The sequence below is a fragment of the Somniosus microcephalus genome, chromosome 1, assembly GCF_052327205.1.
Source record: "Somniosus microcephalus isolate GS21.2 chromosome 1, FLI_Smic_1.0, whole genome shotgun sequence".
Taxonomy (NCBI): domain Eukaryota; kingdom Metazoa; phylum Chordata; class Chondrichthyes; order Squaliformes; family Somniosidae; genus Somniosus; species Somniosus microcephalus.
The window spans coordinates 74,021,801-74,049,027 of NC_140987.1; the positions used below are offsets into that span (position 1 = coordinate 74,021,801).

Sequence of the window (27,227 nt, forward strand, 5' to 3'; positions counted from 1 at the left end):
CTGTAGAGGGGCATGTGGTGGTGCATTTTGGACCTTCTGGCATCCTGAGCAGCCCTTTGTCAGGTCCTCAATTTGCTGATCGATCCCCGGCCACCACACATAAGCCCTAGCAAGGCTTTTCATTTTCACCCCTCCCAGATGGCCTTCGTGAAGCTCATTGAGCACTCTCTCCCTTAACTTGGGTGGAATTACCACTCGGGATCCACACATCAAGGTCCCCTGGCATACTGACAGCTGTTCTCTTCTGGATGAGAATGCTGGCAACAGTGAGTCGCCATGTGTTGGCCATCCCTTCACCGTCAAGTCATATACCCGAGACAGTGTCGGGTCATTTCGGGTCTCCTTCTCTATACCAGCGTTAGTTACTGGCAAGCGTTCAATTATAGTCGAATGAAATATTTCGACAGGGTCCACTGCTGGTGCTTCCTCCGCAGTAGGCAGTGGCAGGCGTGATAGCCCATCAGCGTTTCCATGCTGTTTCGTGCCCTTATACTCGATTTCATATTGGTGCGCCCCTAGAAAAAGGGACCATCTTTGTAGCTGTTGCGCAGTCATCACCGGAACGCCCTTCTTTGGATTAAAGATGGAGACAAGTGGTTGGTGGTCAGTCAGCAAGGTGAACTTCTGCCCGTGCCGATAGTGGTTGAACTTTTTCACTCCCCACACTAGGCTGAGGGCCTCCCTGTCAATCTGGGCATAGTTACGCTTGGCTGAGGCTAGTGATCGTGACGCAAAGGCAATTGGCCTCTCTGAGCCGTCCGAGAATTGTGCGACAGCACCGCTCCAATGCCATAGGGTGACGCATCACACGCCAACCGAATTGGTAGTGCTGGGTTGAAATGAGCCAACACCTCTTTTGATGTGATCAATTCTTTGCTCTTCTGGAAAGCTTGTTTACATTCGTCATTCCACTTCCATGGTACCCCCGTTTGCAGTAGGGTGTTCAGTGGGTGTAGTACGGTAGACAAATTCGGCAAGAACTTATGGTAGTAGTTCACCAGCCCGAGGAACGACCTCAGTTGTGACACATTTTCCGGTGCTGGAGCCTTGACTACTGCCTCAATCTTTTCAGGGGGCTAATGTAACCCCTCTTTATCAGTAACGTGGCCACAATACGAGATCTGCTTCTGGAAAAACTCGCATTTGTGGCGATTAGCTCGGAGCCCATATTCCTTCAATCTAGTGAGCACCTGTTCCAGGTTGGCGAGGTGATCACTGTCATTTTCGCCCGTGACCAGGATGTCGTCCAAATAACACTGGGTCCCTGGAATCCCTTGCAGGACTTGTTCCATTGCCCTTTGCCAAATAGCCGGAGCTGATGCTACCCCGAACACCAGCCGGTTGTATTGGTAGAGATCTTTGAGTGTTGATCGTGAGGTACTGTTTCGAGGCTTCTTCTACCTCCATTTGCAGGTACGCCTGGGCCTGATCAATCTTAGTGAAGCGTTTCCCTCCAGATAGCGAGGCAAAAATATCTTCAATCCGCGAAAGCGGATATTGTACAGTGTGAAGGACTGGGTTCACTGTCACCTTAAAGTCCCCACAGATGCGAACCTTCTTTGGTTCCCCAGGCGTATTACTCAACGACCTCTTCATTACAGGAACGATGGGTGTAGCCCACTCGCTCCAGTCCACTTTGGACAGTACTCCTGAACGTTCCAAACCTTCCAGCTCTGCTTCGACGGCTGGGCAGATCGCATAAGGTACCGGTCTGGCCTTAAAAAACTTTGGGCTTGCATTTTTCTCTATTTTGATCGTCGCTGTTATGCCTTTTAGTGTTCCGAGTCCCTCCTGGAACACTTCTTGTGCGTCAGTTAGCATTTTTGACAGTCGTCCAGGTGTGACGTCGTCATCCTTTTTGGCATCTACAGTCAGTGCTTGTATGGAATGCCAATCTAGCTGTATCTTCCGGATCCATTCACGTCCTAGTAGTGGTGGTCCTCCATCTGGCAATACATATAGGTCCATTTTTGGTGTTTCCTTGCCGTTATATATAATGTTCACCCTTATTTTTCCTTTGGGGTAGACTTTTTGCCCCGTGTACGTCTTCAAGACAATCTCTGTATCTCTCAAGGGTATATGTAAGAATAGCCGCTTGTAGTCCCTTCGGTTTATGACTGTTAGGGCTGATCCTGTGTCCAATTCCATTTTCACTTGGACTCTGGCTATCTTGAGTGTGACCCAGATAGTTTGGTGATCCTCCGTTTTGATCAAATTATGTAGTTTCAGACAACCCAGCTCCTTGCTTACGGAGTCTGTATCACTTTCTGTTCGTCTGAACTACTTTCCGTCACCTTATGTACTTTCTTGTACTTCTCCTGTGGAGATTTCTTGCTGCTGGTTTTCTTTCCCGACCTGCAGACTCTTGCTATGTGTCCTACTTTTCCACACTGTCTGCACACTTGGTCCTTGAACCAGCAATCCTTATGGTCGTGTGTTGTTCTGCCGCAGTGAAAGCACTTCACTGTTCCGTATGACATTTCATTTGTGCCATATTCTTGCGGTCTCCGTTGTATCTCTGCCGCGCCCCGTGCTGCTGCTTCGTGTGATACTGCCATGCTGAAAGCCTTGTCCAGCGTAAGATCCTTTTCTGATAGAAGCCGTTTCTGGGTTCCTTTGAAGCCCACACACAAACTTGTCCCTTAAAGTATCTGCTAGTCCCGTTCCAAACTGGCAGTGTTTCGATAGCTTGCGCAGTTCCGTTAAATACTCAGCATTACTTTCATCTTTATGCTGGTTCCTTTAGTGAAACTTAAATTTTTCCACTATCAGCAGCGGTGTGGGGTTTAAGTGGTCCTGTAGGATTGACACTATGTTTTCAAAATCCTTTTCTACTGGCTTCTCTGGGGTTAGTAGGTTTTGCAGTAAGCCATACGTTTTTGCACCCATTGAATTCAACAATACCAGCGCTTTCCTGTCACCTGGCACTTCATTCGTCTTGCAGTACACTTCTATGCGTTCGACATATGTCATCCAATCTTCGACTTCATTGTCGAACGCTGTGACACTGCCACTCTTCGGCATCACTGGGTGTGGTTAGACTGGCTCAAAATGGCGTCTCCCACACTCTCCCTTCTTCTCCGCTGCGGCTCAAAATGGCGTCTCCCGCGCTTTCCTTTCTTCCCCGCTGACGCTGCTCGGCCCTTGAACACCGGCTGCGCTCTGCGCGTTTTCCTGCGCGCCTCTCTCTCTCATTGACGCCGCTCGGTCCTGAACACCGGCTGCGCCCTGTGCGCTCTACCCTCTCTCTTCTCCCGTTGACGCCGCTCGGTCCTGAACACCGGCTGCGCCCTGTGCGCTCTACCCTCTCTCTTCTCCCGTCAACGTTGCTCGGCCTTTTTCTGTGCCGTCGGTCGGCTCTAGCCGCCGCTGTCTGGGAAGGGTCTGCGCCGTACCTGTTGCCAGCCTGTTTCGCTGGACCACCTGACTGGAGAACCAAGCCCGGCTCTCGACAGCCTCCCCTGCGATGCTCAAATCTCTGCTGGATGACTGGGGGGTTTCCCATGGTCGACGCCCATGCTTCTGGACTCGGCCTTCTTCTTTCACTGTTCTCCAGGAGCGAATCCCTGGGAGGTGATGCAGAGTTGCAGGTAGGTTTGAATCTTCTCGTCGCCAATGTTAGATCCGTGTATCTTGATGTTGTGTTCTTCAATAATTAGACAAGAGACTGCAGGGAACAATCAACAGGTGTTTACTGGATGAGGGTTACTCTAAAACTAACTGTACAGATACCTACTCAGGGTTTATATACAGGTGTGGTCACTGCCGGTACTACAGTATACAGGAGCTGTAAAAAGTAGTTCTCTCCCTTAAAGGTACATACATTACAGGATTTGGGGTTAGGAGTTGGGATTCTGTGTATTGGTTTGGGTTAGATTTGGGATTATGAGCTAGGGTGATACCTGGGATGGCAGGAATGACGTATGAGGAGAGATTGTGTCGATTGGGCTTATACTCACTGGAGTTTATAAGATTGAGAGGGGATCTCATCAAAACCTATAAAATTCTGTCAGGCCTGGACAGACTTGGTGCAGGAAGGATGTTTCCGATGGCCGGGGAGTCCAGAACCAGGGGTCATAGTCTAAGGATAAGGGGTAAGCCATTTAGGACTGAAATGAGGAGGAATTTCTTCACCCAGAGAGTGGTGAACCTGTGGAATTCTCTGCCACAGAGGGCAGTGGAGGCCAGTTCATTAAATATATTCAAGAAGGAGTTGGATATATTTCTTAAGGCTAAAGGGATCAAGGGATATGGGGAGAAGGCAGGGACAGGGTACTGAATTTGGATGATTAGCCAAGATCTCATTGAATGGCGGAGCAGGCTCGAAGGGCCAAATGGCCTACTCCTGCTCCTATCTTCTGTGTTTCTATGTAGGGTTAGGACGTTAGGGTTTGGGATAATCGGCTGGGTATAGGTTAGGGTGTTAAGGTTTGGGATTATGGGCTAGGGTTCGGGGTTGGGATTATGGGCTGGGGATAGGGTTCGCATTGGACGTTAGGGTTTGGGATTATGGGCTATGTATGGGTTAGGGTTTGGGATTATGGGCTGGGTATGGGTTAGGATTTGGGATTATTGGCTGGAGATAGGCTTCGGATACGACGTTCGGGTTTGGGATTATGGGCTGGGGATCGGGTTAGAATGTTCAGGTTTGGGATTATGGGCTGGGGATCGGGTTAGAATGTTCGGGTTTGGGATTATGGGCTATTGACAACACCGCTGTCATTTATAAAAGGCCGGTGAGCAAAGTATCCTGGCGGCTCACACCAGCCTGTGCCACCCGGGAACATGTAGGGCACACTGAGCCAGAAGGCAAGGCAGCCGACTATGAATGTATCTTTTCAACTGATTCAGCACCGCCAGCCGCCGGTTAGACTGCGATTAACTAACTACTGGGCACCGGGAAGCTGCTGCCAGTGGATCGCTCCGGCCCACCCGCAATCACCACCAGTGGAGCAGTCCAGGTTAACCGAAGGGGAGACGTTGACCAATGAGATTGAAGCTGGGAAATTCAAACAGGAGGGAGGGGCGAGCGCGAGAGTCAGCCGTTCGGCGACAGAGACTGAATTAGTAGACAGCGGCCCGGGGACAACCAGAGTCAGAGACAGCGGCCCGGGGACAACCAGAGTCAGAGACAGCGGCCCGGGGACAACCAGAGTCAGAGACAGCGGCCCGGGGACAACCAGAGTCAGAGACAGCGGCCCGAGGACAACCAGAGTCAGCGACAGAGACAGAGGTCCCGGCAGCGGGGGAGCGATCCAGACACGGCACCAGGAGTGAAAGAGCGGCCCCGCAGTAGGAGTGTGGTTGCCTTCCAGCAGCCGGGTGTCGTGCAGTGCAGTCTCGGTTGCGAGGATGTCGGAGGAAGGCGCGGTAATAGTGTGTGTCCGGATGAGGTCACCCAATGATCGGTGAGTGGGTGTAATGGAGAATGGATGTTGTGTATAATGTGCTCCTCAAATCAATCTTTAAAGGTGGCAGTTGAGAAAGCATATGGGAACCTGGGCTTTATAAATAGAGGCGTTGAGTATAAAAGCTAGGAAGTTATGCTAAACCTTTATAAAACACTGGTTAGGCCGCAGATGCAGTATTGTGTTCAATTCTGGGCACCACACTTTAGGAAGGATGTCAAGGCCTTCAAGAGAGTGCAGAGGAGATTTACTAGAATGGTTCCAGGGATTAAGGACTTCAGTTATGTGGCAAGATTAGAAAAGCTGGAATTGTTTTCTTTAGAGCAGAGAATGTTATGGGGAGATTTAATAGATATGTGGTTATAAGAACATAAGAAATAGGAGCAGGAGTAGGCCAATCGGCCCTCGAGCCTGCTCTGCCATTCAATAAGATCATGGCTGATCTGATCCTAACCGCCAATCTGCTATCACAGAACCATCTCCTGAATCTAACAGAATTAGACACACGAAATAGGAGCAGGATCAGGCTACACGGCCCCTGGGTCTGCTCCGCTACCCACCGGGCTATAACCGATCCGAACCTAGACTCATGTCCAAATTCCTGCCCGCTCCCCGTAACCCTTAATTCCCTTTACTTCTAGGAAACTGTCTATTTCTGTTTTAAATTTATGTAATGATGTAGCTTCTACAGCTTTTTGGGGCAGCATATTCCATGGACCTACCACCCTCTGAGTGAAGTAGTTCCTCCTCATCTCAGTTTTGAAAGAGCAGCCCCTTATTCTAAGACTATGCCCCCTAGTTCTAGTTTCACCCATCATCAGGAACATCCTCCCTGCATCCACCCGATCCAACCCCTTCACAATCTTATATGTTTCAATAAGATCGCCTCTCATTCTTCTGAACTCCAATGAGTAGAGTTCCAATCTACTCAACCTCTCCTCATATGTCCATCCCCTCATCCGAGTGAACCTTCTTTGTACTGACTCGAGAGCAAGTATGTCCTTTCTTAAGTATGGACACCAAAACTGTACGCAGTATTCCAGGTGCGGTCTCACCAATACCTTGTACAACTGAAGCAATACCTCCCTATTTTTATATTCTATCCCCCTAGCAATGAAAACCAACATTCCATTGGCCTTCTTAATCACTTGCTGCACCTGCATACTAACCTTTTGAGTTTCGTGCACCAGGACCCCCAGATCCCTTTGTACTTCAGTGCTTTCCAGTTTCTTGCCATTAAGATAATAACTTGCTCTACGGTTTTTCCTGCCAAAGTGCATAACCTCACACTTTCCAGTATTGTATTCCATCTGCCAAATCTCTGCCCACTTACTTAGCCTGTCTATGTCCCCTTGCAGGTTTTTTATGTCCTCATGTCCTCCTCACTCACTACTTTCCCTCCCATCTTAGTATCATCTGCAAACTTTGATATGTTACACTCGGTCCCCTCCTCCAAATCGTTAATATAGATTGTAAAGAGTTGGGGACCCAGCACTGTCCCCTGCGGAACACCCCTTGTTACTGATTGCCAGTCTGAGAATGAACCATTTATCCCAACTTTCTGCCTTCTGTTAGATAGCCAATCCTCTATCCATGCCAGAATATTACCCCCAATCCTGTGATTTTTTTATCTTAAGCAATAATCTTTTGTGTGGCACCTTGTCAAATGCCTTTTGGAAGTCTAAATACACTACGTCCACTGGTTCCCCTTTATCCACCCTATATGTTACTTCCTCAAAGAACTCCAACAAATTTGTCAAACATGACTTCCCCTTCATAAAACCATGCTGACTTTGTCCTATTAAATGATGATTATCCAAATGTCCTGTTACTGTCTCCTTAATAATGGACTCCAAAATTTTACCTACCACAGATGTTAGGCTAACCGGTCTATAGTTTCCAGTGTTCTGTCTACTGCCCTTTTTAAATAAGGGTGTGACATTAGCAGTTTTCCAGTCTGCCGGGACCTTTGCTGAGTCCAGGGAGTTTTGGAAAATGATTACCAATGCGTCCACAATCCCTACCGCCACTTCCCTCAAGACCCTAGGATGTAAGCCATCAGGTCCAGGTGATTTATCCGCCTTGAGTCCCATTATTTTACCGAGTACCACTTCCTTAGTGATTTTGATCGTGTTTATCTCCCTCCCTCCCTCCCCCCCCCCCCCCCCCCCCCCATAGCCCCCTGTTTGTCCAGTGTTGGGATATTCTTAGTGTCCTCTACTGTAAAGACTGATACAAAATATTCATTCAGTGTTTTTGCCATCTCCATATTTCCCACCATTAATTTCCTGGTCTCATCCTCTAAGGGACCAACATTTACTTTAGCCACCCTTTTTCTATTTATATAACTATAAAAACTCTTACTATCTGTTTTTATATTTTTTGCTAATTTACTTTCATAATCTATCTTCCCTTTCTTAATCAATCTTTTTGTTATTTTTTGCTGTCTTTTAAAGTTTTCCCAATCCTCTATCCTCCCACTAGATTTGGCTACCTTTATATGCCCTTGTTTTTAGTCGAATACTATCCTTAATTTCTTTACTTAGCCACGGATGGCTGTCTCTTTTACACCCTTTTCTTCTCAGTGGAATATATATTTTTTGGAAGTTGTAAAATAACTCCTTAAATGTACACCACTGATCATGTATCGTCTTACCCTTTAATCTATTTTCCCAATCCACTCTACTCAATTCCGCTCTCATACCTTCATAGTCTCCTTTATTCAAGCTTAGCACGCTTGTTTGAGATCCAACCTTCTCACCCTCTAATTGAATATGGAATTCAACCATGTTATGGTCACTCATTCCAAGGGGATCCTTTACTAGGACATTTTTAATTAATCCTGTCTCGTTACACAGGAGCAGATCTAAGGTTGCTTGCCCCCTGGTCGGTTCAGTTACATACTGCTCAAGAAACCCATCCTTAATACACTCAATGAACTCATCCTCAAGGCAGCCCTGCCCAATTTGATTTGTCCAATTAATATGATAGTTAAAATCCCCCATAATTATAGATGTTCCCTTATTACAAGCCTCAACTATTTCCTGATTGATACTCCGTCCAACAGATTTGCCACTGTTCGGAGGCCTATAGACTACGCCCACTAGTGCTTTTTTCCCCTTATTATTCCTTACCTCCACCCAAACTGTTTCATTATCCTGATCTTTTGACCCAATATCATTTCTCTCTTACAGTGATTCCTTCCTTTATTAACATAGCCACCCCACCTCCCCTTCCTTCCTGCCTGTCCTTCCTGATCGTTAAATAACCTGGTATGTTTAATTCCCAGGCATTGTCACCCTGCAGCCATGTTTCTGTAATGGCCACAAGATCATACCCATATGTAGCCATTAACTCGTCTATTTTGTTACGAATGCTACGTGCATTCAGAGAGAACTTTCAAATATGTTTTGTGACACTTAGTTCCTGCTTTTGCCCTTTTTATTACTTTACCTTTTACTCCATACCTTCTGCCCCTTCCTGACATGCTCTGGTTTTTAATTTCCCCACTGCTACCTAAGTCTATGACCTTCTCTCTTGTCATTTTTATTATTTTCTCTCTAGGAACCTCCCCCCCACCCCCCCCCCGCACTAGTTAGTTTAAAGCCCTCTCTACAGCCCGAGTTATATGATCCGCCAGGACTCTAGTCCCAGCACTGGCCAAGTGAAGCCCGTCCCAACGGAACAGTTCCCTCCTGCCCCAGTACTGGTGCCAGTGTCCCAGGAAGCAAAACCCATTTCTCCCACACCAGTCTTTGAGCCACGCATTTAACACTCTAATTTTATTTGTCCTAGCCAAATTTGCTCGTGGCTCAGGTACCCTTGTGGTTCTGCTTTTTAATTTGGCCCCTCGCTGCTCAAACTCTCTCAGCAGAACCTCCTTCCTTGTCCTATCTATGTCGTTGGTACCAACATGGACCACGACAACTAGATCCTCCCCCTCCCACTCCAAGTTTCTCTCCAGTCCAGAGGAGATGTCCTTCACCCTGGCACCGGGCAGGCAACACAGCCTTCGGGACTCTCGCTCTCGGCTGCAGAGAACTCTATCTATCCCCCTAACGATACTATCCCCTACCACTACAACATTTCTTTTAACTCCCCCCCGCTCCACGGTGCTGTGGCCAGGTTGCTCATCCTCCCTGTAGTCCCTGCTCCTGTCCTCATAGGGAGTAAGAGCCTCGAACCTGTTGGACAAGTGCAAGGGCTGCGGCTCCTCCAACTCTACCTCCTGGATCCCCGTACCTGCCTCACTTCCAGTCACACCATCCTGACCCTGGCCACGGACTACATCTGAATTAATTAACCTAATTGGTGTGACTACCTCGTGATACACAGAGTCCAGGTAACTCTCCCCCTCCCTGATGTGTCTCAGTGTTTGAAGCTCGGACTCCAGCTCTTCAACACGGAGCCGGAATTCCTCAAGCAGCCAACACTTAGTGCAAATGTGATCATCGTGAGCATCAATGGTGTCCACCAGCTCCCACATATTGCAGCAGCAACACATCACCTGATCTCCCATTCTGTGTAATTAATTAAATTTGATATTATTTTTAAATACCCTCTGTCCCGATTCTAGATGATGAATATCGCACCTTAGAAACTATAAACCAAAGAGATTTAAGCTTAAAAAGGGAGAAATACTTACCAACCAATCACTTACCCGCTTTCTGGTGACGTCACACTTGGATTACTTTTTACCTCTCTCCTTCCCTCCGAGTTCCCAGACTGGAGACTGGTAAACCTTACCTGGTCTCTGGGACTTTTATAGCCCCGCTGCTGCCGCTGAAACACCCGCCGACCCACTGAGGCCTTACCTGGTCTCTGGGACTTTTATAGCCCCGCTGCTGCCGCTGAGTTCCCGCCGACGCACTGAGGCCTACCTGGGCTCTGGGACTTTTATAGCCCCGCTGCTGCCGCTGAGTTCCCGCCGACGCACTGAGGCCTTACCTGGTCTCTGGGACTTTTATAGCCCCGCTGCTGCCGCTGAATTCCCGCCGACGCACTGAGGCCTTACCTGGTCTCTGGGACTTTTATAGCCCCGCTGCTGCCGCTGAATTCCCGCCGGGTACTGTCTCCCTCTCCCTCAAATCTGCTGTCATTACCCCTCTCAAAAAAACAAACTCTTGACTCCTCTGTTCTTGCAAACTACTGCCCCATCTCCCACCTCCCTTTCCTCTCAAGTCCTTGAACATGTTGCCTCCCAAATCCATGCCCATCTTTCCAGCAACTACATGTTTGAATCCCTTCCATCGAGTTTCTGCCCTGCCACAGTACTGAAACTGCTCTCGTCAAAGTCACAAATAACATCCTTCGTGACTGTGACAAAGGTAAACTATTCCTCCTTGCCCTTCTAGACTTGTCTGCAGCCTTTGACACGGTTGACCACTCCATCTTTTTCCAATGCCTCTCCACTGTCGTCCAGCTGGGTGGGACTGCACTTGCTTGGTTCCATTCTTATCTATCTAATTGTAGCCACAGAATCACCTGCATTGCTTCTCTTCCTGCTCCTGCATTGTTACCTCTGGTGTTCCTCAAGGACCTATTCTTGGCCCCTTTTACGTCTGTGTATAATGAGACACAGACTGCGGAGAACGGTACAATAGGTGTTTACTCAACGTGGCTCAGACTGCAACTGATCTGTACAGATTACTACTCAGCGTTATATACAGGTGTGCTCACTGCCGGTACTAAAGTATACATGAGCTGTAAAAAGTAGTTCCCCCCCCTTTAAAGGTACATACATTACAATTCCTCCCCTTTTTAGATTAACAGTACCATAACACTCTTAACAATTAAATATCAAACTAATTACAATTAACACTTTTAACATGCAACATTAGCTGAAAATAGTCTATTTATAAATTCAGTCTTTGGGGAGGCTTCCTGATCCTTTCTGGATAGCGCCTTTCCCGAGTGTCTTGCTCTTGGTGCGGAGGCGATTCTGGCCCCCTGTCGTCGGTTGGTTCATCAGCTTCCGATGCTACTGTTTCTGGGGTAGATGCGACCTGTACATCGGGTTCATCACCAGGTACGTATGGGCGAGGCATGGGGTTGACTTGTTCCTGTGACTCTAGGATCTGATCAGCATGGCGTCTCGCGATGCTCTCCCCAACGTCCACTGTGTACATTAGTGGGCCCTGCCGTGTGCATATCGTTCCTGGCTGCCATTTTTCTGTTCGGTAGTCGCGGGCCAAGACTGGTTGCCCTACATTGAAGCTCCTTGTCGGCTTCTCATGGATGTGCTGGAATTGCTTACTCTCAACATCTCTTCGTACGTTTGGTCTGAGCAAATCCAGGCGAGATCTTAACCTTCGGTTAAAGAACATCATGGCTGGGGCCTGGTTGGTGACTGCATGTGTCGCATTCCGGTAGGCGAACAGGAAATTGTCCACCTTGTGCTGCAGCGGAATGTTGTCATTGTACATAGCCTTTATTGCCTTCTTAAAGGTTTGTACGAACCTCTCAGCCAATCCATTTGTGGCTGGATGATACGGGGCGGATGTGTAATGCCTTACCCCATTCTTTTTCAAGAACCTCCGGAACTCTTCGGACACAAACTGTGGTCCGTTGTCGGAGCAAATCTGTTCTGGCAAGTCGTTCCTGGCAAATATGGTCCGTAGGACTGCAATAGTTTTCTCCGTGGTGGTGGAGGACATTTTGATGACCTCGGGCCATTTCGAGTGCGCATCCACGGCTATTAAAAACATTGAGTCCATGAATGGACCAGCAAAATCAATATGCACCCGTTGCCATGGAGATGAGGGCCACTCCCATGGGTGTAGAGGGGCCTGTGGTGGTGCATTTTGGACTTTCTGGCATCCTGAGCAGCTCTTGGTCAGGTCCTCGATTTGTTTATCGATTCCCAGCCACCACACAAGTCCTGGCTAGGCTTTTCATTTTTACCCCTCCCAGATGACCCTCATGAAGCTCATTGAGCACTCTATCCCTTAACTTGGGTGGAATTACCACTCGGGATCCACACATCAAGGTCCCCCGGCACACTGACAGCTGTTCTCTCCTTGTCGAGAATGCTGGCAACAGTGAGTCGCCATGTGCTGGCCATCCCTTCACCGTCAAATCATATACCCGAGACAGTGTCGGGTCAGTTCGGGTTTCCTTTTCGATACAAGCGTTAGTTACTGGTAGGTATTCAACTATAGTTGAATGGAATATTTCGACAGGATCCACTGCTGGTGCTTCCTCCGCAGTAGGCAGTGGCAGGCGTGATAGCCCATCATCATTTCCATGCTGTTTCGTGCCCTTATATTCAATCTCAGTGGTGCGCCCCTAGAAAAAGTGACCATCTTTGTAGTCGTTGCGCAGTCATCACCGGAACGCCCTTCTTCAGATTAAAAATGGAGACAAGAGGCTGGTGATCAGTCAGCAAGGTGAATTTCTGCCCGTGCAGATAGTGATTGAACTTTTTCACTCCCCACACTAGGCTGAGGGCCTCCCTGTCAATCTGGGCGTAGTTACGCTCGGCTGAGGTAAGTGATCGTGACGCAAAGGCTATTGGCCTCTCTGAGCCGTCCGAGAATTTGTGCGACAGCACCGCTCCAATGCCGTAGGGTGACGTATCACATGCCAACCGAATTGGTAATGCTGGGTTGTAATGGGCCAATACCTCTTTCGATGTGATTAGTGTTTTGCTCTTCTGGACAGTTCGTCTACATTCGTCACTCCACTTCCATGGCACCCCAGTTTGCAGTAGGGTGTTCAGTGGGTGTAGTATTGTAGACAAATTTGGCAAGAACTTATGGTAGTAGTTTACCAGCCCGAGGAACGACCTCAGTTGTGACACATTTTCCGGTGCTGGAGCCTTGACTACTGCCTCAATCTTCTCTGGGGACTTATGTAACCCCTTTTTATCGATAACGTGGCCACAATACGAGATTTATTTCCTAAAAAACTCGCATTTGGGGCGGTTAGCTCGGAGCCCATATACCTGCAATCTAGTGAGCACCTGCTCCAGGTTGGCAAGGTGATCACTGTCATTTTCGCCCGTGACCAGGATGTCGTCCAAATAACACTGGGTCCCTGGGATCCCTTGCAGGACTTGTTCCATTGCCCTCTGCCAAATAGCCGGAGCTGATGCTACCCTGAATACCAGCCGGTTGTATTGGTAGAGACCTTTATGGGTGGTGTTTGTGAGGTATTTTTTTGATGCTTCTTCTACCTCCATTTGCAGATACGCCTGGGCCAGATCAATCTTAGTGAAGCAGTTCCCTCCAGATAGTGAGGCGAAAATATCTTCAATCCGCGGAAGTGGATATTGTACGGCGTGAAGGACCGGGTTTACTGTTACCTTAAAGTCCCTACAGATGCGAACCTTCTTTGGTTCCCCAGGCGTGCTGCTCAATGACTTTTTCATCACAGGGACGATGGGTGTAGCCCACTCGCTCCAGTCTACCTTGGACAGTACACCTGAACGTTCCAGACTCTCCAGCTCTGCTTCGACGGCTGGGCGGATCGCATAAGGTACCGGTCTGGCATTAAAACATTTTGGGCTTGCGTTTTCTTCAATTTTAATCATCGCTGTCATGCCTTTTAGTGTTCTGAGTCCTTGCTGGAACACTTCTTCGCGTCAGTTAGGATCTTTGACAGTCGCCCAGGTGTGACGTCGTCATCCTTTTTGTCAGCCACAGTCAGTGCCTGCATGGAATGCCAATCCAGTTGTATTTTCCGGATCCATTCACGTCCCAGTAATGGTGGTCCTCCATCTTGCAATACATACAGGTCTAGTTTTGGTGTTTCCTTACCGTTATATATAACGGTCACCCTTATTTTTCCTTTGGGGTAGACTTTTTGCCCCCTGTACGTCTTCAAAATAATTTTTGTGTCTCTCAAGGGTATGTGTGAGAATAGCCGCTCGTAGTCCCGTCGGTTTATGACTGTTAGGGCTGATCCTGTGTCCAATTCCATCTTTACCTGGACTCCTGCTATCTTGAGAGTGACCCAAATGGTTCGGTGATCCTCCGTTGTGATCACATTATGTAGTTTCAGGCAACTCCGTTCCCTGCTTTCGGAGTCGTTATCACTCTTTTGTTCGTCTGAACTATTGTCCGTCATCTTGTGTACCTTCTGGTACTTTCCTTTGGTAGGTTTCTTATTGCTGGTTTTCTTTCCCGACCTGCAGACTCGTGCTATGTGTCCTACTTTTCCACACTGTCTGCACACTTTGTCTTTGAACCAGCAATCATTCTGGTCATGTGTTGTTCTGCCACAGCGATAGCACTTCTCTGTTCCATATGACATTTCGTTTGTGACATATTCTCTCTGTTGTATCTCTGCAGCGCCCCGTGCAGCTGCTTCATATGATACCGCAATGCTGAAAGCCTTTTCCAGCGTAAGGTCCTTTTCAGATAAAAGCCGTTTCTGGGTTCCTTCACTTTGAAGCCCACACACAAACTTGTTCCTTAAGGTATCTGCCAGTCCCGCTCCAAACTGGCAGTGTTTCAATAGTTTGCGTAGTTGTTAAATAATCAGCATTGCTTTCATCCATATGCTGGTTCCGTTTGTGAAACTTGAATCTTTCTGCTATCAGCAGCGGTGTGGGTTTTAAATGTTCCTTTAGTATCGTTACTATGTCTTAAACTCTTTTCCATTGGCTTCGTTGGGGTTACTAGATTTCGCAATAAACCATACGTCTTTGCACCCATTAAATTCAACAATACCGATGCTTTCTTGTCATCTGACACCTCATTTGCCTTGCAGTACACCTCTTCGTTTGACATATGTAGTCCAATCTTCGACTTCATTGTCAAATGCGGTGATACTGCCACTCTTCGGCATTTTGGGTGTGGTTTAAAATGGCGTCTCCCAATGGCTTAAAATGGTGTCTCCCGCGCTTTCCTTCCTCCCCCGCTGCTGCCGACGCTGCTCCCGGCAATGGCGGCGCCCTGTAGGTTTCGCGCGCTTCTCCTGTGCTGCTGCCAACGCCGCTCTCGGCGGTCCTCGTGGCAATGGCGGCGCCTCGCAGGTTTTTGCGCGTCTCTCTCCCTCTCTCCGACGCAGCTCGGCCTTTTGCTGTGCCGCTCGGTCGGCTCTAGCTCGCCGCTGTCCGAGAAGGGTCTGCGCACTACATGTTGCCAGCCTGTTTCGCTGGACCACCTCGACTGGAAAGCCAAACCTGGCTCTTGACAGCCTCCCCCGCAATTCTCGAGTCTCTGCTGGATGACTGGGCGGTTGCCCGTGGTCGATGCCCGAGTCTCTGGCCTTGACCTCCAATCCACTGATCTCCAGGAACGAATCCCCGGGAGGTGATGCAGAGTTGCAGGTAGGTTCGAACCTGCCTCGTCGCCAATGTTACGTCTGTGTATAATGAGACAGACTGCGGAGAACGGTACAATAGGTGTTTACTCAACGTGGCTCAGACTGCAACTGATCTGTACAGATTACTACTGAGCGTTATATACAGGTGTGGTCATTGCCGGTACTACAGTATACATGAGCTGTAAAAAGTAGTTCCCCCCCCCCCCCCTTAAAGGTACATACATTACAGCCCCCTCCTATTTCTCATCTACATGCTGCCCCTTGGCGACAGCATCTGAAAACACAGCGTCATTTCCCACATGTATGCTGACGACACCCAATTCTACCTCACCACCACTTTTCTCGACCCCTCCACGGTCTCTAAATTGTCAGACTACTTGTCCCCACATCCAGTTCTGGATGACTGGAAATTTTCTCCAATTAAATATTGCGAAGACCGAAGCCATTGTTTTCGGTCCCTGCCACAAACTCCGGTCCCTAGCCACTGACTCCATCCCTTTGCCTAACATCTGTCTGAGGCTGAACCACACTGTTTGCAACCTTGGTGTCATATTTGACCCTGAAATGAGCTGCTGACCACATATCCGTGGCATAATTAAGACTGCCTACTTTGCCCCTCCCTTTCTCTGTAATCTCCTCCAGCCCCACAACCCTTATTGTTGTCCAGACCCTAAGCTCTGGAATTCTCTACCTAAACCACTTGTAGGTAGGTGAACCCGCACCTCCTGTCTTATAATTCCAGAATCCGACTTGAGCTCCTTCCGTCCGGGTGGAGTAAAATGGTGAAGGCTCACAAACTCGGTACAACTCGGTATGTTTTTAACTATTTATTGTACTACAAATAACATACAAACGTCGATGCACTATTCCCTTATAACTCCAAACAATACTAACACACGCCGTTCCCTTTAACTATTTAATTTCAAGCACCATTCAAGTGGAGGAGTCTGTTTCCATCTGTGCGGGTGATCAAACCGTCCGCAGTTATCCTTGCAAGTTGCCCCATTCCCTTTCTAAACCCACCCTTTTTATAATACGAAAGATCAAAACCTCTGACAATTGATTGACGCAAACCCTTCCCACTTTGTACCATCTTAATCTCGTTAAAGCTAGGCTGACACTCCAGTGCAGTACTGAGGGAGTGCTGCACTGTTGGAGGTGCCGTCTTTCAGATGCGACGTTAAGCCGAGGCCCTGTCTGCTCTCAAGTGGACGCAAAAGATCCCAAGGCACTATTTCGAAGAAGAGCAGGGGAGTTATCCCTAGTCTCCTGGCCAATATCTATCCCTCAATCCACATAACAAAAACAGATTATCTGGTCATTATCACATTACTGTTTGCAAATTGGATGCTGCATTTCCCACATTAAAACAGTGACTACACTCCAAAAGTACTTAATTGGCTGTAAAGCGCTTTGAGACATCCGGTGGTCTCAATCCAACGACAATCCTGGCATTAACATTTCCAAAAGAGGAGGGAGCTGTTCCAGACTCGGTTGAACCAATTGTAAGTCTGGTTAACAACTGGACCAAGGAGTTTCACTGGACAGGATAGTCAGTTGAATTTTCACAAACACATGTCATTGTGTGGTTTGATTGTTCCAGCCACTTCCTTGGTTAGCATATTCATAAGAGTCGTGTCTGGTTCTTATGCTGTTTAATCCAGAGCGTGTATTATGAATTCCTTTTAAAAGTTTCGTCTTTCCTCATGTTATGCCATGAAATTAAGTTTGTTCAGTTTCTTATGTTTGGTCAATTTCACAAAACTGTCTTTACAGTGCAGCCGTTTGACCCTTTAATGTTGGTATCATTTAAGTTGAATGTGTTCTTGCTGCAGGAACTGACTACACTCTCCGCCCCTCCCTCTCTTTCCTCCTTTAAGATGCTCCTTAAAACCGACCTCTTTGACCAAGCTTTTGGTCACCTGCCCTCATTTCTCCTTTATGTGGCTGTGTCTAATTTTTTTCTCTGAATACTCCTGTGAAGCGCCTTGGGATGTTTTACTATGTTAAAGGTGCTCTATAAATACAAGTTGTTCTTCAAAATTATGGAGCGTTTTAATAGAGTAAATAAGGAAAACTGTTTCCACTGGCAGAAGGGTCAGTAACCAGAACGAGAGGTGAGATGAGAATTTTTGTATACCTGATCTGGAATGCACTGCCTGAAAGGGTGGTGGAAACCGATTCAATAATAACTTTGAAAAGGGAATTGGATAAATATTTGAAGGGGGAAAATTGCAGGTTATGGGGAAAGGGCAGGAGAATGGAACTAATTGGATAGCTCTTTCAAAGAGCTGGCACAGGCACAATGGGCTGAATGGCCTCGTTCTCTGCTGTGTCATACAATGAATAAAGTTTTAATACATTGAGGCAGTGGGGCTGCTGTTGCATATTTGAATGAGCAGGACTTGGTGTGAGTGAGGATATAGGCTGCAGAGTTTTGGATGAGCTCTAGTTTACAGAAGATGGGAGGCAAACTAGGAGAGCATTGGAATAGCTGAACAAAAGCAAGATACTGCAGATGCTGGAAATCTGGGGAAATAAACCTGAAAATACTTAGTCAGGCAGCATCTGTGCAGTGAGAAACAGTTCACGTTTCAGGCTGTTGAATTTTTGTCAGATTTGGAATAGTTGAGTTTAGAGGTGATCAAGGCATTTCAGCAGCAGTAAAGCTGAGGAAGGGGTAGAGAAAGAAGGGCAGTGTTAGAAGTGGAAGTCTTTGTGATGGGGAGGATATGGAGTCTGAGACTCAGTATAGGACATTGAGGCCACAAACAATCTGATTCAATCAAGACAGTAGCCAGAATGGAGGTGGAACTGGTGGTGAGGGTACTGATCTCTCTAACCTATTTCCGCTCTACAATCCTCCAAGAATTCTGCATTCCTCCAACTCTGGCCTTTCGTGCATCCCCCACTTCCCTCGCACCACCATTGGTGGCTATGCCCTCAGCTATCTGGGCCCTAAGCTCTGAATTCACTCCGTAAATATCCGCCTCGCGCTCCTTTTTTAAGACCCTCCTTAAAACCCGCATCTGACCAAATAATTGAACACCCCACCTAATATCTCCGCTTTGGTTTAGTGTTCATTTTTTGTCTGATTATGTCTGAAATGTCTCCGGACATTTTTCTATGTTAAAGGAACTATGTAAATTGTTGTTGACCTGTGAACGGACTCTGTCTTAGATTGGGTTATGGGGTATCTCTAACCCAACCCCTGTAGGGAGGAATGTTGTTGCTGCTTCTGTTAGATGGCAGATAGTTGGACTTTCCATTTCTTAAAGTGAGGGAATCTGGTTTTACTTCTAAGTGACCCAATGACAGCTCCAGCATCAGGACAATCTGAGGTTCTTTTACTGTCAGGATAACCATGGGAGGAGGGGAGCCGGGAATGGTGGCCAGAGGGTGAGCGGGAGAAGCAGGCCACCACACGTGGAGCCGAGCCGGCAACAGTGAGGAGGAGGCCGCGGTGACGAGGAGGACGGAGCGGCTGAGGGACATCGTGCTCCCACTGCCACTGGATGTCAAAGAATTGATTTTCTGAACACGGCGCTGTAAGAATAGCTGACGTGTCCCTACGGGGAGTAAGCATTCCATTGTACTTGTACTGGTTACATATGGCAAATAAAATTGAATTGAATACATCATTTTTACAAGAGCAGCCAATGGTGGGAGAAATGTGCTGCACTCGTAACAAAAAATCTCTCATTTGATCGATCACTGAAATAAAAAGGAAAAAATGCAAATGATGGAAATAAACAAGTTGGTCAGCATATCTAAGAATGTGTATATAATGGGGAGAGAGATGGTGTTTTGGGAGGTGCTGAGAGGTGATGCGTCACTGCAGAGACTCGTGCTCAACAATTACACAGCATTTTCACCCCATGTAGCATGATAAGAGCACATCAGGTTAAGTTGATACCAGAATGCTGTTGAGGTAAATTTGCACTTGATACAGAAGAGAAGAAAAGGGATTTCAAATCTGACTGCATACATTGTATAGTTCAACAGAAATTCCATAGACTACCTACTCCTATATCGTGAGTTTGAGCAGGATTTAGCTACAATTATCTTCAAATTTGTGGAAATTATTTTATGGATGTAATGAAACTTAATTACCATTGTATGTACAGAAAATGTTCACCATCAACTATCTAACCTGCACTGATACTTCTGCAGAATAACTTGAGCCACGAGTGGAGGCCTGGGGGTGAATGAGAGGGTGGAGAGCGAGAGCCTGAGGAATAAACACTAGGATGCTCAATACAATAAGGAGCAGGTCCACCTGAGGTTGTGCTATTGGGGACGTCGTCAGAAGAGGCATGATTTCCCTTTGTTTTGTGAATGTTGCTGTCTGGAAGTGTTAATGGCGACTGAAAGAGCTGTGTTTCAGCAGCACCAGGGTGGCCTTTTCCTCCCCAGTCTCTGTCTCGGATTCAATAGATTTTGGTTGGGTGCCTAGGCTTCTAAACATCTGATTGTTGGTAGTTGTAGAATGCAAGTGAGGGAGACAGAAAATGGAAGGCAGATAGAAAAAGAGAAGGATGATGAAGTGGAAATGGAGAGAGAATTGAATAAAATGTTCAGAACAACACCATGGCAGAGCAGTTAGCATTTTAAGGAGCCATGTTCTTGCTAGTAATTATAATAAACTATATGAATTATACTAAAATGTTTTCAGCTAGTTTGTAATGCAGATCAGGTCTGCTTCACGATTTAAAAAAAAAAAAAAAAAAAAATTGTGCTCTACCAGGGAGAAAGCTTTACAAGGAGGATCTGCTGCTGAAGCCCCTCCGATTCATTGGAAAGCAGACAACCGATCTATTTCCCAGATTACTGGGGTCAAGTCATTCAGCTTTGGTAAGTTCCTGAGATGTTTTGTTACAGATCCCTATTGATAAGTTTAACCGGTAGCAGTTGCCCTTTCGTTTTTCGACTAAGTGACCCTTACTCATCGATGAGCCTAAACATTGAGTCAGCAGCGTAGAGGCCAGCTGTTGCTGTACTAGTCAACAGCACTTGCCTCAATTATCTGTGGCTCTGTTTTCGGAATGGGAATAATAGCACACCTTGGGACAATTGGCTGATGGAGGCACTGATAGGCTGAGCCAAAGGATGTTAGCACCTCTGTACCTGTGACTGCATTCTCACCAAAGGCCATCATCCAGGACACTATTGCTTATAACAGCACCTCTAACATCTCTGCCTATTCACTAGTTGTTGTAAGGATCAGGCCCACTATTAAGGTCAGACTAAGATATCAATTGAATGGAACTGCTGTGATGCCATTTAGTGAGTGACGCGCACAAATAGTTCAAACAGTAGTCGTATCTCGGGTTTAGATTTCCTAGTTGATTGACTTTGCTCAACACATGCTACAGAACAAGCAAATTTAGTTGGTGGCTAGTTCACATTCTTCTGTACTGAACTGGTGGTTTGTTCTAGATCGTGTATTCCATGCTGAAGAGACAACACAAACAGTTTACCATGAAGTTGCACACTCTATTGTGCTCTCTATCACCCAAGGTTATAATGGTAAGTACACTTCAGTTTCTAATCTTAAACCTATGGTTGAATAAAGCTGTCTTTTTTTTCCCCTTCATCATGGTTATATAACTGGCAATTTTTTAAGACTAGTTTTAAACCAGAGCTATGGACCGTTTCATTTGATCTAAGGTTCTGAAGAACATGGAGCAGGCCATACAGCCCCTGATCTTCGATCTCAACTCCACTTTCCCGCCCGATTACCCATATCAAATATGCCTTTGGTATTGTAAATTCAAGCATGGTGATGGCCCTAATCATGAGCTTGATGGGGGTCCTGTTATTAATAAGTTTAATAAAAATCATTTACATTATAGACCATACATTTGCCTGGCAGGTGTATTAGAAGGTTCTCTGGACATTGGGACTGTTGAAATATTTCCAGTTTAAATGTGGAGTTACTGCAATAAAATTGTGCTTGAAGCAAAAACCAAAATGAAGACCTCTTGCAATGGAAGGAAATAACTGCTGTTCAGCATTAGACAGAATAAAACCTCCTTTGATATGATACTAGTGTAATCTTCAGTTACTTTAATGTGCTTCTGTTCACCATTACTATTTAACATTCCTAGGTTTCATCTTGGCTAAGGGGTTTTCCACTTGGTAAATCCTTCAGTAAGTGGGGTAAACTAGTAACATTTTCACTAAGATTGCAGTAGGTTAAGATTCAAAATGGCAAGCTGCCATGCAGAGGGTGGTTGAGGTTCAGTGTTGATGTTAAATTTAACTTTTTGTTTAACAGGCACCATATTTGCATATGGACAGACCTCTTCTGGAAAGACTTACACAATGATGGGAAATGCAGACGCTCCTGGTCTTATTCCTCTGGCAATCTGCAATTTATTCAGTGTTATTAATGATGTAAGTAATGCTTCAGCGCTTTTGACCGCTATACTTCATCTAAGTCTTGAACATTGACTTCGCTTACCACATATTCAAGACAGAGATCGCTAGATTTTTGAATATTAAGGGATATAGGGATAGTTCAGGAAAGTGGAGATGAGGTAGAAGATCATCCGTGATCTTATTGAATGGCGGAGCAGGCTCGAAGGGCCAAATGGCCTACTCCTGCTCCTATTTCTTATGTTCTTACATGCTGTTTGTATTTTGGAAGTGTGGCAATAATTTACAGAATGGAGAGAGTTTGGCCCCTTTTTTGGCTGGTGATGACTCTCTCTCTCTTCCTGCATTGTCACCATTTTCCAGAAATACATTCAGTTGTCTCTTGAACCCATTTATATTATTTCCTTCACTGCTGCTCCCTAGCAGGTTATGCCATACACCTGTGAAATAGGTTTGCCTGAATTCCCTATTTGCTCCTAATTCCCAAATATTTAGATTGCATCATCTTGTTTCGCAACTGTTTTCAGTCTGAACAACTTTATCAATCCCCATCTATTGGATCACCTAGAAATCGCTCCTGTGTCAGTGAAAGTATCCAGAAAATGTAAGGTTATCAACAAAGCTACTCCTGCATCAATAAAGTAAAACAAGTTCTTCTTCTATTGATTCTGTTCTTCAAAATATTAAGGGATTGACAATGTGGATACAAGTAGATTATGTAATTTACACTAACTGCAGAACCAGGGTACTTAAGTAGAACATTCCCAAGCTTCAGCTGAGAATGAGACGTTCTCTTCCCCGATAGGTAGTAAATATGTGATGGTACTTGTCAAAAGTAGGTAACGGAAATATTATGAACTCCTCCACTTTTATATTTAAAAAAAAAAAGCGATCTGCAAACCGGTTGCCATATTCTATATAATAGTGACTGCAATTCAAAAGGTAACTAGAATAGAAACAAATAATGCTGGAAGCGCCCAGCAGGTCAGTCAACATCTGTGGAGAGAATGGGCAACTTGATGTTTGAGGTGTAAGCCTCCAAAAGAATGAAGGATAATTAATTGGCTGTGGAGCTCTTTGGAATGTCTGGAGAGGCTTGGTAGTAAGTTGCTTTATAAATGCTAGTTTGCTTGTTCTCCTCCTGTTTGTTACTTTGGTTCTCATGTAATTGAAGGACCAGAATTTTATTTTTCTGCTGAGCTGTTGTAGTAATTTATTTTTAAAATTTTTTTCACCCAGATGTCAGACAGCAGAGAATTTCTGATGCGGGTTTCTTACATGGAAATTTACAATGAGTCTGTATCAGATTTACTTGCTGGTCCAAAAAGACAACCTCTGGAAGTTAGAGAAGATATGGAAGTAAGTGCATCTAAATGTGATGCTAAACGGTGTCTGTATATTCACCGACCTTCGTTCTTTTGTTTAATACAGGTAAACTCATCCTTCTAGAGGTCTTGAAACTATCTAGCAACAATTTTCTAACCTTTGTATTTCATTTTCTTTGCTGTGGCTTGTGATTGCTGATTGCGTCCTCCTGCTGCAGTTTCTATGATAGGGGCTTTGGGTATGTTAGCTACCCAACCGCTTACAAGTAAAATTCCTCAGTCTAGTTTAATACTGATAAGTGAAATGTTTCCTTCTGTAAAAGGTTTGAGCATTTTACTGTCCTGAAATTGATTCATATAGTATCCTGAAGAGGAACACCAATAATACTTAAATCTTCTACTTTTAATATTTTTAAACACTTATTTTCCAGAGAACAATTTATGTTGCTGATCTGACTGAAGAGGTGGCTGTAACCTATGATGATGTAATGAAGTGGGTCAGGAAAGGAGAAAGTAAGATTAAAGCCCTGATTATTCTGTTGCAACGTTAAATTTCGATGGTGTGGTCTGCTTGGATTCGGGTGTACTTTCACCGAAGTTAGAAAGTTGTGCATTCAAACCTCACCAAGAAGTGAGCACGTGATTCCAGCTGACACAACTCCTGCAGTACTGAAGGAGTGCTACAATGCTGCCCTTCGGATGAGATGTTTAAACTGAGGTCTTGTCTTTCCATTCAGATGAACATAAGAGAACCCATTGTCCTATATTTTTTTTTTTTTTTAAAAAGCACGATTTTCTCGTGTCCTGGTCAATATTCCTTCCATGAATCAATACCAATAAAACACATTAACTGTTTATTGATTTAATTTACTGTTTGTGCCTTGCTATGTGCAAATTAACTGCTGTTTGTCAATATAACAAGTGACTACGCTTCAAAAATAATATATTGAATGCAAAGTGGTTTGGGAAGTCTTGAGGATGTGCTGAGGTGCTTTATATAAAGTAAGTTTTCTTTTTCTTTAATTTGTCTCTTTATAAAAAAAAAAAAAAAAAGCTCTTGACTGAAAGAGATTTGGATTTATATAGTACCTTTCACAACCTCCGGAGATCCCAAAGTGCTTTACAGCCAATGAAGTACTGTTTTGAAGTGTAGTCACTTTATTTATGTAAGAAATGTGGCAGCCAATTTGTGTACAGCAATGTGATAATGACCAGGTATCTGTTTTTAGGTGTTGGTTGAGGGATAAATATTGGCCAGGACAATGGGGAGAACTCCCCAGCTCCTCTTCAAATAATGCCATGAGATCTTTTACATCCACCTGAGAGGGCAGACCGGGTCTCTCTTTTAACATCCCATCTGAAAGGCAGCGCCTCGGACAGTGCAAGACTTCCTCAGCACTGCACTGTGAGTGTCGGCCTAGATTTTGTGCTCGAGGCTCTGGAGTGGAACTGGGTCACGGCTGATAACCAATTGTGTATGGAGTTTAGTAAGAAAAAGTAGTATTTTGTAATTGGACACCTGTATATCCTTGGTATTCTGTATCTGCCTTATACCAGTTATCTAAAGTAATGTCATAGGAACTTCTATTTTAAGATTTATGGTGCCAAGAATGGTAAAGTACACTGGAGCTGTTGCTTGATTTCTGCCATGGAGCAACACATTCTTTTTTTAAGGTTAGGATTTCAATTGTTTTCCAAGTAACAAACCTTCTGTCAAGTGAGGGTTTGCAAAACTTATCATTGCAGTAAGATTGGTTAGTATTTGGGCTCATATGTAAAAACTAGAGGCTTTTTTCACTGCTTTTGCAGATTAGCACTGCTTTTTCTGGGGTAGTGTAGAGAATTTCTCTGCATCTAACCTGTGCTATACCTCATCTAGGAGAGGTCAGTGTGCTCAAAAAAAAATGTTTTGTTTCCCAGTGTTAACAACCCTCACCTAGATGAGCACAAAACAATACAGGTAGACTATCCTTTATCCGAAAACCTCGGGACCAGACGGGTTTCGGATAAAGGAGAATTTTGGATTTCGGAAGGTGGGTTGGCGGGGGGCCGTGCGCACGACTTACGCTGACGCTCAGCGTAAGTCAGTCGGGGTCGGCGGTTGTCGGGGCCGGCGGGGTCCGCGGGGGGGTCGGCGGTTGTCGGGGCTGGCGGGGTCGGTGGTTGGCGGGGTCGGCGGTTGTCGGGGCCGGCGGGGTCCGCGGGGGGGTCGGCGGAGGGTCGTGCGCACGACTTACCCTTTATCCGAACTTCCGCAACCGGAACCCTCTAAAAACCAAAGGTTTTTTCGTTCAGCGTAAGTCGTACGCACGACTTACGCTGAACGAAAAAACCTTCGGTTTTTAGAGGGTTTCGGTTTTCGGAAGTCCGGATAAAGGGTAGTCTACCTGTAGCACTTTATAGGAGCAAAATAAGGAAACTAATGGGAACAAGCAGCAATGGTTCGCTGTGATGCTTTGAATTGCCTCTATTCACCATGGAAATCTATTGCACTGATTTAAAGTGAAGAAGTTGTTCTATTTTTTTTTCCTCTTCAGAAAACCGGCATTATGGAGTAACCAAAATGAATGAACATAGTAGTCGGTCGCATACAATTTTTAGAGTGGTAAGATAAAAGTTGTCCACTTTTTAAACTAAAATAGTGCATTTTGATTGTGCAAAAGAACATTCATTTACATAGCTCTTTTCATGACCTTGGGGTGTCCCAAAGCTCTTTAGAGCCAATGAATTTTTGAAATGAGGTCACTATTATAACGTAGGACATCACAGCAGCCAATGTGCACATAGCAAGGTCCCACAAAAACAACATTGAGATAATTGATCAGGGTACTTTTTTTAAGTGATGTTAGATGAGGGAGATATATTGTCTAGGACACTGGGGAAAACACTCCTGCTCTTAATCGAATAGTGCTGTAGGATCTTTTTATGCCCACCTGAGAGTGCAGATGTCACCTTGGTTTAATGTCTCATTTGAAAGTCAGCACCTCCCAAACTGGTGACCTCCACCATCTGGAAGGACAAGGGCAGCAGGTGCATGAAACCACCATCACCTCCAAGTCACACACCATCCTGACTTGGAGCTATATCGCCGTTCCTTCATCGTTGATGGGTCAAAATCCTGTAACTCCCTACCTAACAGCACTGTAGGAGTACCTTCACCACATGGACTGTAGTGGTTCAAGAAGAAGGCTCACCACTACTTTCTCAAAGGCTACTAGGGATAGGCAATAAATATTGGCTTTGCCAGCAACGCCCACCAATGCTCCCATGAAGCTGCACGGCCGCACAGTGGTCTGGAGGTCACTCGCAGGCTGGCTTACAGGCTTTTACATGGTAAAACCGCGCATGGGCGGAAATTTGAATGGGCCACGCAGCCTGTTAAAGGGGTTGCGCACTTTTTTTTATTTATAAAAAAAAAAAATTAGTGAACATTGACGCCCACATCCCGAGAATTATTTTTTTTTAAAAAACCAAGGTGAACCAATGGCACAGTCACACTAATTTAGTTCCTCTGCTTGTTGTAGACTGACGAGCTGTGCTCTGGCAACTGTAGTATACCTCCAATCAGGCTTCTGGCCAGGACTGCCAATCAAAGGAACTACAGCCAATCATTGACCCTTTTCACAGGTCTCTGATACAGCTGTCAAACAAAACCACCAGCTGAGGATCCTTGATGCTTTGATCTGTCATAACTTTAACTAATTTATTTTGAGATCAGGGCTAAGTACTTTGAATATCTGTGATTGCTGGTAATTAACATTGTCCAGCCAGCTATCAAAGGCACTATTCACTAGAACTACACCAGTAAGTCTGCAATCATTCAATGCTAGCATATTAAACT

General features: G+C 45.7%; 1 protein-coding gene across 4 annotated transcripts in view; it reads left to right on the plus strand.

Moving 5' to 3' along the window:
• The first annotated feature begins 5,048 nt into the window (after positions 1-5,048).
• cenpe (centromere protein E) overlaps positions 5,049-27,227 on the plus strand; it is a 196,134-nt gene continuing 173,955 nt past the window's right edge. For 2 of the 4 annotated variants that reach the window (XM_085983075.1, XM_085983085.1), the window contains exons 1-6: positions 19,246-20,534; positions 21,120-21,209; positions 21,961-22,079; positions 23,301-23,420; positions 23,818-23,899; positions 25,924-25,991. In XM_085983075.1, coding sequence (XP_085839201.1) covers positions 20,366-20,534; positions 21,120-21,209; positions 21,961-22,079; positions 23,301-23,420; positions 23,818-23,899; positions 25,924-25,991 — 648 coding nt within the window. In that variant the 5' untranslated portion in view covers positions 19,246-20,365. Of the gene's footprint in view, positions 5,409-19,240; positions 20,535-21,119; positions 21,210-21,960; positions 22,080-23,300; positions 23,421-23,817; positions 23,900-25,923; positions 25,992-27,227 lie in introns of those variants that run through there. The other 2 variants (XM_085983096.1, XR_015077704.1) reach the window with 2 other exon arrangements.